This window comes from Sus scrofa, chromosome 13, assembly GCF_054392235.1.
Source record: "Sus scrofa isolate SSC_HxYL_T2T_F1_AM1 chromosome 13, Sscrofa_HxYL_maternal_Yorkshire_Landrace_v2.0, whole genome shotgun sequence".
Lineage (NCBI taxonomy): Eukaryota > Metazoa > Chordata > Mammalia > Artiodactyla > Suidae > Sus > Sus scrofa.
The window spans coordinates 90,055,490-90,070,731 of NC_139395.1; the positions used below are offsets into that span (position 1 = coordinate 90,055,490).

A 15,242-nucleotide genomic window follows, 5' to 3' on the forward strand; every position below is an offset into this window, starting at 1 on the left:
ATCAATTGAACAGACCAATCACTAGAAATGAAATTGAATATGTAATAAAAACACTCCCTACAGACAAAAGTCCAGGACCAGATGGCTTCACAAATTCTACCAAACATACAAAGAGGAACTTATCCCCATTCTTCTTAAACTTTTCCAAAAAATTGAAGAAGGAACACTCCCAAAGACATTCTATGAAACCACCATGACCCTAATACCAAAACCAAAGATACTACCAAAAAAGAAAATTATAGGTCAATATTTTTTATGAATATAGGCACAAAAAGTCTCAGCAAAATTTTAGCCAACCAAATCCCACAATATATAAAGAAGATCATACACCATGACCAAGTGGGATTCATCCCAAGTTCACAAGGATGGTTCAATGTATGCAAATCAATCAATTTCATACACCACATTAACAAAAGAAAAGGCAAAAACCACATGATCATCTCAATAGATACAGAAAAAGCATTTGACAAAATCCAACATCCATTCATAATGGATGGAGGGATCATACCTTAACATAATAAAAGCCATTTACAACAAACTCACAGCCAATTTAATACTCAACAGAAAAAAGCTGAAAGCCTTCCCACTAAAATCTGGGACAAGATAAGGATGCCCACTCTCACCACTTTTATTCAACAAGTATTGGAAGTCCTAGCCACAGCAATCTGACAAATAAAAGAAATAAAAGGTATCCAAATTGGAAGAGAAGAGGTAAAATTATCACTCTATGTAGATGACATTATACCATATATAGAAAACCTTAAGGACTCCACATAAAAACTACTGCAACCGATTGACGAATTCAGCAAAGTAGAAGGATGCAAGATTAAGAAATCGGTTGCATTTCTGTATATTAACAACGAAATATTAGAAAATGAAGACAAAAATACTTTTTAAAATTGCACCCCCCAAAATTAAATACCTAGGAATCAACCTGACTAAGGATGTGAAAGATTTTATATGCTGAGAACTATAAAACATTAATCAAGGAAATTAAAGAAGATTCAAAGAAATGGAAAGATATTCCATGCTCCTGGGTTGGAAGAATTAATGTCATAAAAATGGCCATACTACCAAAAGCAATCTACAGGTTCAATGCAATCCCTATCAAATTACCCATGACATTTTTCATAGAACTACAACAAACAATCCAAAAACGTATATGAAACTATAAAATACCCAGAACTGCCAAAGCAATCCTGAGGGGGAAAAAAAACAAACAAACAAGCAGGAGGCATAACTCTCCCAGACTTCAGACAATATTATAAAGCTACAGTAATTAAGACAGTGTGGTACTGGAACAAAAACAGACATATAGACCAATGGAACAGAATCGAGAACCTAGAAATAAACCTAGACACCTACGGTCAATTAATCTTTGACAAAGGAGGCAAGAATATAAAATGGGGAAGACAGTTTCTTCAGCAAGTGGTACTGGGAAAACTAGACAGCTGTATGTAAATAAATGAAACTAAACACAAAAACATTCTCTGACATCAACCATACAAATGTTTTCTTAGGTCAGTCACACAAGCCAACAGAAATAAAAAGAAATGGAATCTAGTCAAACTCACAAGCTTTTACACAGCAAAGGAAACCATAAAAAGAAAATAAAGACAATCTACAGAATGGGAGAAAATAGTTGCACGTGATACAACCAACAAGGGCTTAATCTCTAAAATATACAACTTATACAACTCAACAGCAAAAAAGCCAATAACCCAACTGAAAAATGGGCATAAGACCTGAATAGATATTTCTCCAAGGAAGATATATAGATGGCCAACAGGTATATGAAAAAATGCTCAATATCACTAATTATTAGAGAAATGCAAATCAAAACTACAATGAGGTACTACCTCACACCAGTCAGAATGGCCATCATTATACAAGTCAACAAAGAGAAAAGGGTACCTTCCTACACTGTTGGTGGGAATGTAAGTTGGTATAACCGCTATGGAAAACAGTGGAGGTACCTCAGAAAATTAAATCTATAACTACCATACGACCCAGCAATCTCACTTCCAGGCTTATATCTGGACAACACTTTCATTCAAAAAGATACATGCACCCCTATGTTCACAATAGCACTATTCACAATAGCCAAGACATGGAAACAACCATGTTTTTTTTTTGTTTTGTTTTGTTTTTTTTGTCTTTTGTCTTTTTGTTGTTGTTGTTGTTGTTGCTATTTCTTGGGCCGCTCCGGCGGCATGTGGAGGTTCCCAGGCTAGGGGTCCAATTGGAGCTGTAGCCACCAGCCTACGCCAGAGCCACAGCAACGCAGGATCCGAGCCGCGTCTGCAACCTACACCACAGCTCACGGCAACGCCGGATCGTTAACCCACTGAGCAAGGGCAGGGACCGAACCCGCAACCTCATGGTTCCTAGTGGGATTCGTTAACCACTGCGCCACGACGGGAACTCCCAAGGAAACAACCATGTTTGACAGATGAATGGATTAAGAACATGTGGTAGATGCACACAATGGAATACTATTCAGCCATAAAAAAGAACAAAATAATGCCATTTGCAGCAACACGGATGGAACTAGAAAGTCTCATACTAAGTGAAGGAAGTCAGAAAGAGAAAGACAAATACCATATAATATCACTTACATCTGGAATCTAATATATGGTACAAATGAACCTATCTACAGAAAAAAACAAACTCTTGGACTTGGAGAACAGATTTTTGGTTGCCAAGGGGAGGGGGAAAGAATGGGATGAACTGGAAATTTGGGGTTAGTAGATGGAGAGTATTGCATTTGGAGTCGATAAGCTATGAGATCCTGCTATATATATATATAGCGCAGTGAACTATATGTTCCACTTGTGATGGAACATGATGGAGGATAATGTGAGAAAATGAGTGTGTGTGTATACATATATATATGTGTGTGTGTATGAGTGTGCGTGTGTGTGTGTATACTGCAAGTTTGATCCCTGGGCTGGAACTTCCATGTGCTGTAGGCATGGCCAAAAATAAATAAATAAATAAATAAATAAATAAATAAATAAATAAAAACAACATTCCAAAAGAATATATCTCAGAATTACTCAATCAGATGGAGTTATCTAACAATTCTGAAGCAAATACTGTGGTGAGCGCACTTCCTCTGTGTTTCTCATGCAAAAACTATGACTATATCTTTGCTAAGGACTCACTGTGCTTTCTCTTGTTTCCGTCTAGCTCAGAGAGAACATTATAATTACAGTGGTAAGACACAGAAACAAGCGAGTACAATTCAAATGTGTACAGAAAGAGAAATCTTATCTTGTGCAACAGCCCCAGTATCTGCATTGTGTTCTCTTATCACTATTATTTCCTTTTTTTCCCCTTCCAATCCTAAATCGACCCAATTCTGTACAGACAGAAACCTTTTCTGTTCATTCAAGATTCATTCAGAACAAACTGAAAACAGCCCAGTTCTAAATTATCCACAGAATATTTACAAATCCCAGAAGAAGTATTAGAAACCCAGGTTAAAGGAAATATTGAAAGGGCTTCTCTAAACCAAAAAGAAAGGAAGGAAAGGGAAGAAAAAAGAAAAGAAAAAAAAAAAAAAGAAGAAGAAGAAGAGGAAGAACTAGGACTGAGGAAACTGCAATCAGAGAGAAGTCACTCAAATAAGCCAGCATACAGATTTAATCATGAACATGCTTCAAACAAAATAAAATTAAAAAGAAAAAAATAAAAAAGAGTCATCAAAACCATAAAATGTGGGCAAGGGATGTCAGGAGGTAAATAACCTTTTTTGTTTATATGTATGTCTCTCTTCTTAATTTTAATATAGTAATGAAGTGTTTGAACTTACAGGACCATCAGGCTAAAACACACATTTATGGGAAGGGGTTAGCATACTTAAAAAACAGGGCAATCACAAGCCAAAACCAAATATTGCATTTGCAAAAAATGAAAAAAAAAAACCACTCAAGCAGATAATAACAGGAGACCATCCAACCAAAAAAAAAAAAAAAAAAAAAAATGGAGAACCATAGAATCAACTGGAACACGAGGTTCAAATGGCAATAAATAATCATCTATCAATTATCACCTTAAATGTCAATGGACTGAATGCCCCAATCAAAAGACACAGAGTGGCTGAGTGGATAAAAAGGCAAAACCTTCAATATGCTGCCTACAAGAAACTCACCTTAGGACAAAAGATACATATAGATTGAAAGTGAAAGGGTGGGGAAAAATATTTCACGCCAATAGACATGACAGAAAAGCAGGAGTCGCAACGCTCATATCAGACAAAATAGACTTTAAAACAAAAGGCATAAAGAAAGACAAAGAAGGACACTATTTAATGATTAAGGGATCCATCCAAGGAGAGGATGTTACTATTGTCAACATATATGCCCCAAATACAGGAGCACCCAGATACACACAACAAATATTAACAGACATAAAGGGAGATATTGATGAGAATACAATCATAGTAGGAGACCTAAATACCCCCCTCACATCAATGGACAGATCCTCTAGACAGAAAACCAATAAAGCAACAGAGATCCTAAAGGAAACAATAGAAAAGTTAGACTTAATTGATATCTTCAGGACATTACATCCAAAAAAAGCAGAATACACATTCTTCTCAAATGCTCATGGAACATTCTCAAGAATCGACCACATATTGGGACACAAAGCGAATCTCAATAAATTTAGGAGCGTAGAAATTATCTCAAGTATCTTCTCTGACCACAATGCCATGAAATTAGAAATCAACCATGGGAAAAGCAAAGAGAAAAAACCTACTCCATGGAGACTAAACAACATGCTACTAAAAAACCAATGGGTCAATGAGGAAATCAAGAAGGAAATTAAAAACTACCTTGAAACAAATGATAATGAAGACACAACCTCTCAAAATCTATGGGATGCTGCGAAAGCAGTGCTCAGAGGGAAATTTATAGCAATCCAGGCCTTTCTCAAAAAAGAAGAAAGATCCCAAATTGACAACTTAACCCTCCACCTAAACGAATTAGAAAAAGAAGAACAAAAAAGTCCTAAAGTCAGCAGAAGGAAGGAAATTATAAAGATCAAAGAAGAAATCAATAAAATAGAGACTCAAAAAACAATAGAGAAAATTAATAAAACCAAGAGCTGGTTCTTTGAAAAGGTGAACAAAATTGACAAACCCCTGGCCAGACTCACTAAAAAGAGGAGAGAAAGAACCCAAATAACCAAAATTATAAATGAAAAAGGAGAAATCACAACGGATACAGCAGAAATACAAAAAACCATAAGAGAATACTATGAACAACTGTATGGCAACAAGTTTGACAATCTGGAAGAAATGGACAATTTTCTAGAATCTTACAGCTTGCCAAAACTGAATCAAGCAGAAACAGACCAACTGAACAGACCGATCACTAGAAATGAAATTGAAGAGGTCATAAAATCACTCCCTACAAATAAAAGTCCAGGACCAGATGGCTTCACAGGTGAATTTTATCAAACATATAAAGAGGAATTGGTGCCCATCCTCCTTAAACTCTTTCAAAAGGTTGAAGAAGAAGGAATACTCCCAAAGACATTCTATGAGGCCACCATCACCCTCATTCCAAAACCAGACAGAGATACCACCAAAAAAGAAAACTATCGCCCAATATCATTGATGAATATAGATGCAAAAATTCTCAACAAAATCTTAGCCAACCGAATCCAACAACATATCAAAAAAATTATACACCATGACCAGGTTGGGTTCATCCCAGGTTCACAAGGATGGTTCAACATACGCAAATCAATCAGCATCATACACCACATTAACAAAAAAAAGGTCAAAAATCATATGATCATCTCAATAGACGCAGAAAAAGCATTTGACAAAGTCCAACATCCATTCATGATCAAGACCCTCGCCAAAGTGGGTATAGAGGGAACATTCCTGAATATAATCAAAGCCATTTATGATAAACCCACAGCAAATATAATCCTCAATGGGGAAAAACTGAAAGCCTTCTCACTCAAATCTGGAACAAGACAGGGATGCCCACTCTCACCACTGCTCTTCAACATCGTTTTGGAAGTCTTAGCCACAGCAATTAGACAAACAAAAGAAATCAAAGGCATCCATATAGGAAGAGAAGAGATCAAACTGTCACTGTATGCAGATGATATGATACTATACCTAGAAAACCCTAAGGACTCAACCCCAAAACTCCTTGAACTGATTAATAAATTCAGCAAAGTGGCAGGATATAAGATTAACATTCAGAAGTCAGTTGCATTTCTGTATACCAGCAATGAAACATTAGAAAAGGAATACAAAAAAATGATACCTTTTAAAATTGTACCTCACAAAATCAAATACCTTGGAATACACCTGACCAAAGAGGTAAAGGACCTATATGCCGAGAACTATAAAACTTTAATCAAAGAAATCAAAGAAGATGTAAAGAAATGGAAAGATATTCCATGTTCCTGGATTGGAAAAATCAATATTGTGAAAATGGCCATCCTACCCAAAGCAATCTACAGATTCAATGCAATCCCTATCAAATTACCCATGACATTGTTCACAGAACTAGAACAAACAATCCAAACATTTATATGGAACCACAAAAGACCCAGAATCGCCAAAGCAATCCTGAGAAACAAAAACCAAGCAGGAGGCATCACTCTCCCAGACTTCAAGAAATACTACAAAGCCACAGTCATCAAAACAGTGTGGTACTGGTATCAAAACAGACAGACAGACCAATGGAACAGAATAGAGAACCCAGAAATAAACCCTGACACCTATGGTCAATTAATCTTTGACAAGGGAGGCAGGAACATCAAATGGGAAAAGGAAAGTCTATTCAGCAAGCATTGCTGGGAAACCTGGACAGCTGTATGCAAAGCAATGAAACTAGAACACACCCTCACACCATGCACAAAAATAAACTCAAAATGGCTGAAAGACTTAAATATACGACAGGACACCATCAAACTCCTAGAAGAAAACATAGGCAAAACACTCTCTGACATCAACATCATGAATATTTTCTCAGGTCAGTCTCCCAAAGCAATAGAAATTAGAGCAAAAATAAACCCATGGGACCTCATCAAACTGAAAAGCTTTTGCACAGCAAAGGAAACCAAAAAGAAAACAAAAAGACAACTTACAGAATGGGAGAAAATAGTTTCAAATGATGCAACTGACAAGGGCTTAATCTCTAGAATATATAAGCAACTTATACAACTCAACAGCAAAAAAGCCAATCAATCAATGGAAAAATGGGCAAAAGACCTGAATAGACATTTCTCCAAGGAAGATATACAGATGGCCAACAAACACATGAAAAAATGCTCAACATCGCTGATTATAAGAGAAATGCAAATCAAAACTACCATGAGATACCACCTCACACCAGTCAGAATGGCCATCATTAATAAATCCACAAATAACAAGTGCTGGAGGGGCTGTGGAGAAAAGGGAACCCTCCTGCACTGCTGGTGGGAATGTAAACTGGTACAGCCACTATGGAGAACAGTTTGGAGATACCTTAGAAATCTATACATAGAACTTCCATATGACCCTGCAATCCCACTCTTGGGCATCTATCCGGACAAAGCTCTACTTAAAAGAGACACATGCACCCGCATGTTCATTGCAGCCCTATTCACAATAGCCAGGACATGGAAACAATCCAAATGTCCATCGACAGATGATTGGATTCGGAAGATGTGGTATATATACACAATGGAATACTACTCAGCCATAAAAAAGGATGACATAATGCCATTTGCAGCAACATGGATGGAACTAGAGAATCTCATACTGAGTGAAATGAGCCAGAAAGACAAAGACAAATACCATATGATATCACTTATAACTGGAATCTAATATCCAGCACAAATGAACATCTCCTCAGAAAAGAAAATCATGGACTTGGAGAAGAGACTTGTGGTTGCCTGATGGGAGGGGGAGGGAGTGGGAGGGATCGGGAGCTTGGGCTTATCAGACACAACCTAGAATAGATTTATAAGGAGATCCTGCTGAATAGCATTGAGAACTATGTCTAGATACTCATGTCGCAACAGAAGAAAGGGTGGGGGAAAAAACTGTAACTGCAATGTATACATCTAAGGATGACCTGACCCCCTTGCTGTACAGTGGGAAAATAATAAAAGAAAATCTAGTGAGACTGAACCTAAATGTCAATCTTTAAAAGTGTTGTGGGGTTAGAAGTGAATGAATAAAATAAATACTGAACAATATAGCAGGTTAAACCATTAGTTTAGAAAAGATAAAAGGTGTAAGCATGTGTTTGCATTTGTAGATCCTTAAACAAGCAATTCTGTGATATTAAAAAAAATCAAATTCCAAAGATTTTTTTGTTAGATTAGTACAACCCAACTTTTAAAAATAAGAACAAACCCTTGGGACTTTCCAAGAACTCCTTTAAGTACATTTAGAAACATAAGTTCTTATAAATTAACTTTGTAAACTTCATAAAATTGTCACCTCCTACTCATAAAACTGAATATAATTTTGCCCTCAATAACTTCATATGAAATGCTGAATTTGTTTTTCCAAAATTAATAATCTGGTTATCTCAATTTACATCAGACACTGCCAGACATTAAGCATTCTTTAAATTACCACATTTTTATTTCTCTTAAAATAAGCAAATAGGGGAGTTCCCGTCATGGCGCAGTGGTTAACAAATCCGACTAGGAACCATGAGGTTGCGGGTTCGGTCCCTGCCCTTGCTCAGTGGGTTAACGATCCGGCGTTGCCGTGAGCTGTGGTGTAGGTTGCAGACGCGGCTCGGATCCCACGTTGCTGTGGCTCTGGCGTAGGCCGGTGGCTACAGCTCTGATTCAACCCCTAGCCTGGGAACCTCCATATGCTGCGGGAGCGGCCCAAGAAATAGCAACAACAACAAAGACAAAAGACAAAAAAAAAAAAAAAAAAAAAAAAAGCAAATAGGCTTAACTAAGAATTATTCAAGTTTTTACAAATATCAATTATAAATCATTACAATTCTAGTATTTTAAAAAGTCTTGCTAGTTTACCAGTATTAGGCAACAAGCCATATAAAAAATATTCCAGTATATTTTGATAAGGAATCTCTAACTGAAAAATTTATATAAATTAATAAGTGAAAAATTAAGCATCATATTTTTCCAAAAGGAGAATATGTGAAAATAGGCATTCTGGTCATGAAAATACAAACTAGTGCTATCTTTTAGAAAACAATCTGGCAACATCTATCAAAATTTTAAATGTAAACACCTCAAATAGCAATTCCAACTATGGCTATAGGTGCAAAACTGTGCAAGATATAAATACACACACACACACATGCACTCATGCACACACATACATGCACAGATTTTCTGCAGATTATACATAACAGCAAAAAAGTGGGGGAGAGGGAATGAGAGGAAGGCAAATAGCAGCTATTCACATAAGGTATGGGAGTCACTTTTTTCTTTACAGTACTCAGTATGGGGAGGTGGGAGTGGTACTGAGACAGAGGGAAAGCTGCTAAAAATGTTCTTTGAGAGGAAAAATCAAAGAAGTTTAACCTAGGAAAAACATAATAGAGCAAAAACGCAAAAAGTAAATAAATAAATAAATAAATAAAATAATAAAATGGAGTTTCCATCGTGGCTCAGTGGTTAATGAATCCAACTAGGAACCATGAGGTTGCGGGTTTGATCCCTGGCCTGGCTCAGTGGGTTAAGGATCCAGCGTTGCCTCAGATCCCACATTGCTGTGGCTGTGGTGCAGGCCGGTGACTATAGCTCCGATTAGACCCCTAGCCTGGGAAACTCTATATCCCACAGGTGTGGCTCTAGAAAAGACAAAAATAATAATAATAATAAAAAAATAAAATAAAATAATAGAGCAAAAATGAAGTCAGTTTAACTGACTAACATCTAACAAATGTATAATGTCTTAATTTATTAGCTTCTATTTTCTATACCTTAATGAGAATAATAACACATCTAAAAAGTACATGCGCTATGGAGTTCCCGTTGTGGCTCAGTGGTTAATGAATCCGACTAGGAACCATGAGGTTGAGAGTTCGTTCCCCGGCCTTGCTCAGTGGGTTATGGATCTGGCGTTGCCGTGAGCTGTGGTGTAAGTCACAGATGCAGCTCAGATCCTGCATTGCTGTGGCTGTGGCGTAGGCCTGTGGCTACAGCTCCGATTAGACCCCTAGCCTGGGAACCTCCATATGCCGTGGGAGTGGCTCAAGAAAAGGCAAAAAGACAAAAAAAAAAAGTACATGAGCTAAATTAACATGGATTGATTTAAAGATCGAGCACACACTGAGAGTTTGAAACAGAATTTTGCTGGCATAAACCACCTTAGGAAAGTATTATGGAAAGAGCATAGGAAATAAAATCCTACCTTTAACTGTTTTTACAAATGCTTGTTTTTCTTTACTTGGATCTTTTTCATCTACTAAAACCCCATGGAAAATACGCCCAAAAGTACCTAAAAGGAAAAATAATAATTATTGAGATCATATGATAATGTCCATAAAAACTTTCTGGTGTAACATAGCTTAAACATCACAAAGGCATATGTGATCAATATTACTCCAGCCCTAGTGTAAAAAGACTCAAATCTTTGGTTTTTTTTAAGGACTACTACAAGTTCTTTGTAACTACACATATACTATATTTAAATTATTTAAGTATATGAGAATTTTTTCCTAAACTATCCTAAATAAAGTAATAATATAGCCAGGAACACTGGCACTCAGTAACATGGTATTCAAGAAGCATTTTTGAGTTTTTAGGCTCAGCTTCACAGCAATGACAAAGGAGAAAAATGGACTCTTCACATATAATTCAAAAACAGACCCTCAAAAAAATCTGCTTCCGTTAATAACTGTTTGCAACTTGGGAGAGTTCAAGTCCACCTCTTACTGTGACTGATGTACAAGCATCCCAATCACACGCATGATACATACTCATATGTATCCAAAACATTCCAAACTGAGTTATGGAAGGGGGAAAACTAATTTTCCACCAACCTGAAGAGCACAATAAAGTATTTTATTATTAATTCCTGTCCTCTTCTTTTAGCCTCCTCCCTAATCAATAACCCTGAAACTCAAATAAGAAAGCAAGGACCAGCAAGTGGGGAAGGGAAGGGTACTATCTATCAAACAGCAGTCACGTGTTAGTTCATTTAACGAACATCACTTCATCTACTCTTCTTAATTGGTCTAAGAGTAGACAACATTGTCCAAACTTATAAAAAAGGAAGAAACTGGACATGGAAGATAGTAAATGATTTCTCCAAAGTCACATAGGTAATAAATTGTGGGACTGATTTTGGAACTTGAGCACAACTCCAAAACCCATGCATAGCCCTGCTGCTAGAACCCTCACACTTTCCATTACAGAGAAAATTACTTAGAACACTCCAAAGAGGCCTACCAGGTAGTGATCATCTTTAGATAAGAACTAAACAGAAAATATACTTTGAGGTGACAAATAGTGTTTACTATTAAATAACCATGCTTTCATATACTTGAAAACCAAGAACTGCACCAAAGTAATATTAGGGCAAATTAAAGATCTTTAAAAAAGGGAAAATAAAAATCAGCTTTATAGAGGAAATAAACTGTGCACGCTTTCTATCCTTAGACACAAAATGAGATGAAATTCTTAAAATTTGAAACACCAAAATTTATACTACTAACATTAAATCTTCCTTGAAAACCTGATTTTGAGATAATAAATACCTTCTTGGAGTACATCTTTTAGAGTTATCCTCTCCCTGGATATTGCAATATCCTTCACCTTAGCTTTGGCCTCCAAAAGAGTGACACTTTTCAGGTCATTCTTCTCTATCCGCAAGGTAGGATAACCTGAGGAGCCAACAAAGCCAAACCAAGAAATATAAATACCCTTATTATGGCATCAGAGCCAACTAGTTCAGTAAGAACCTCAGGACTCAAGTAACAGGAATGAATGAATATAAGAATCATAAAAGGAAAAAGGCACACACACAAGAAGAGGGAGAAGTACTTACGAAGACCATACTAAATTAGAAAAAAAGTACTTTCCCACTTACCCCAAAATCTTAAAATGCAGAATCAAAACAAGAAACACAAACTAATATTATATTACCACCATTTGCCTTTCGGCCAAATGAAACAAGCTTTGACTCATGGAATTTAATTTAATCGCTCACATGGACTGCTTTTCTTCCCAAAGATTTTCTAATATAAACTTCTAACAGAAAAACTTTTCAAATGAAGAGATGTTTGTAAAAATATCTTTTCTAACAAAAACATACAATTGATTTAATCATCTGGCATTCATACAGCTTAGTCACACCACTGTGAGATTAACATTTGTTTTTCAGTCCCCTTAATTTTCATTCATTCTTAATATGATGATAGTAAAACAAAATTTCTGGCCACAAATTACAATTTTCATCCCAAGAAAATAGGTTAGAAGAAAAGGAAGACCCAGTGTTAATAAGCAGAAATTGGAATGGTATTTGGGGAAGAATGGCATTTGGAGGAAGAAAAATCCCTAAAAAATGTGTGGACCTAGACAATGATCATCAATGGCTGCTGGAAGATCTACATTAAAGGCTTTAGAAAATTTTATAATGGGTGGATTAGGCTGACAAACTTGAATTTGACCATGGTTATGTCTAGGTGTGTGCGCATATGTTTTTATGTGTGTTTAATTCTGCCTGGAATTCTCTTTCTTGCATCTGTGGTCTACTGTGTTTTGTTATTCTGGAAAATTCTTGGCCATTTTGTCTTTGAATGTTTTTCTGTGCCTTCCTTTTTTTATTTATAAGCTAATATATTTCCATTGGGTTTTTTTTAAAGCATTTTTGTTTTTATCATCTATAAGAAATGAATTTTCTATCTTCCTTAAATTAAGATACTGTCTACAAAAACAAACATCTTATCAGTGGCAACCAAAAGAATTTGTCAACTAATAAAAAACTGGCTTTTTACAAAGAGTATTTTGCTTTTACCATATATTATAATAATTTACTTATCTACCTCCTTAACGTTATTCCACAATCAAGAATTGACTCTACAAAACAGAGATAGACATCTAAACATTAAAAGCAATGATGTGTTGGAGTTTCTGTTGTGGCTCAGCAGGTTAAGAACCCAACTAGCATCCATGAGGATGCAGGTTTGATCCCTGACCTCGCTCAGTGGCTTATGGATCTGGCATTGCCATGAGCTGTGACTGTAGATGTGGCTCGGACTTGGAGTTGCTGTGACTGTGGTGTAGGCTGGCAGCTGCAGCTCTGATTTGACCCCTAGCTCCAGGAACTTCCATTTGCTGCAGGTACAGCCATAAAAAGAAAAAAGAAAGGAAAAAAAAAAAAAAAAAGCAATGATGTTTCTTAGGAATAAATAGTCTGAGCTACTCTCACATCATATTTCCTGAAGAGCATGTGTCTTTCTTTCCTTGGAAGAGATGTTAATTGATGTTATGATTTTGCTTAGATTTCTTTTTTGTTGTTGTTGTTACTCAATGAGTTTATTACATTTATAGTTGTACAATGATCATCACAATCCAATTTTATAAGATTTCCACCCCACAATGCCAGCACATACCCTGATCCCCCGAACTGTCTCCTTTGATTTCGTTTAGATTTCTTTTAAACTAGAATGCCCCCTGCTCCCCTTTCTTTTTTTTGTGTCACATCTTATTAAAGAAACTGGGTCAATCATTCTGAAGAATGTCCAGCATCTGCCTCTTCTAGTGTCATCTAACTTGTTCCTCTATCCCTGTATTCCTTGTAAACTGCAAAGAGGAGATCCTGGGTTCAAATCCCAGCAGTGCCTTCAGTGTTGGTCACTTATGCGATGTTTCCTTTATGCAAGGAAGAGCACCCTGATCCTCTGGGTATACCCCTTGTAAACCGCAATTCTGCAGTCTTAGTTAGATCCAAGTTAACTCTTGGAGGGAGATAAGAATACTCCAACTAGGGGTAAAAAATACCTAGTTGTCCTACTTTTAATGATGCCAAGTTTCAGCAGTAGATTCAGGCAGTGATAGTCAGATCCCTCAAATGGTAAAGTTCCCTACTTCCCTTTGTTTATAGGGTTTAAAACATTGATCTTTTCCTGAATCAAATATTTTATTAGGGGATGCAAGTATGACTTTCTAATTCTGTCACATTTATTAGCTGGGATTCTTTTGTTAAAAAAAAAAAAATTCCTTCAAACCATCACCCATCTGGTTACAGTGAAATACAGCTCATGTAGCTATTGTCAGAGTAAGGTATTATTGGTGGCTTAGTTAACTCTCACAATAATCATTTTCTAAAAAAGTATCATTACAAACGTGGATTTTTATACATTTTTACATTTCACAGTTACACAGTTTCAATCCACTGCAGTCATTTTTTTCTTTTTAATGCTCAATGGTCCCATTTTAGAGAACTCTTGTCTTTAGCAGCCGCCCTGATTTTCGGCTCAGCAATGTTCAGGCTTAGCTTACCCATTCCTAACTGAGTCCTGGAATCATCTGTTTCTCCAAAGAAATCTGGTTCTTCTTAATGGGAATTAGTTTTGAAAAACCACAAGAGGACACTGAGTGAAGAACAGATATTCTTTATTTTTGGCCACACATGGGGCATATGGAAATTCCCAGGCCAAGGACTGAAACTGAGCTGCAGCTGCAACCCACGCTAGAGCTGCAGCAATACCAAATCCTTAACCCACTTGGCTGGGCTGGGGATCCAACCTTCACCTCCACAGTGACCTGAGCTGCTGCAATCAGATTCTTAAGCCACTACAACACAACGGGAACTCCAAGAACATTATTCTTAATTTTAGTTTACTAAAGAGTAAATGTTAGCCCAAGGAAGGAAACAGTTAACTGTCTACAAGAACCTAATTAATCAATAGCACCACTGAGTTGAGCCCTGACTTGTGGTCCACTGTCTATGCTGATGATTGTGCTGTTTCTTATTGTATGGTGACTGAGTCCTCATTATGTCTAAATTATACTCTAAGAATTATTATCTTCCTGCAAACACCTACATGTCATAAAAGCTTTCATCAAAATCCTGCTCAAAAAAAGAGATCAGATCCATGCTCTCAACTCTAGTGGCAGCTAGTTTCCCATCATGAACATAAAACAATGTAAAGTCCTTACCACAGCCCATGAGGTCATCAAATAATTCATTAGAATCCAAGTCTCTGTGTCCATGCAGCTCAGTGGCTTCTTCTATAACTTTCTGAAAACCTTCCTTCTAAATTTATATAGACGATTCAGTA

General features: G+C 36.6%; 1 protein-coding gene across 6 annotated transcripts in view; it reads right to left on the bottom strand.

Annotated features, from left to right (window-relative positions):
- RYK (receptor like tyrosine kinase) overlaps nucleotides 1-15,242 on the bottom strand; it is a 104,135-nt gene that overhangs the window by 34,893 nt on the left and 54,000 nt on the right. For 3 of the 6 annotated variants that reach the window (XM_084989743.1, XM_084989741.1, XM_084989745.1), the window contains 2 exons: nucleotides 11,715-11,840; nucleotides 10,367-10,453 (listed from right to left, as the gene is read on the bottom strand). In XM_084989743.1, coding sequence (XP_084845869.1) covers nucleotides 10,367-10,453; nucleotides 11,715-11,840 — 213 coding nt within the window. Of the gene's footprint in view, nucleotides 1-10,366; nucleotides 10,454-11,714; nucleotides 11,849-15,242 lie in introns of all 6 variants that reach the window. The other 3 variants (XM_084989742.1, XM_084989740.1, XM_084989744.1) reach the window with 1 other exon arrangement.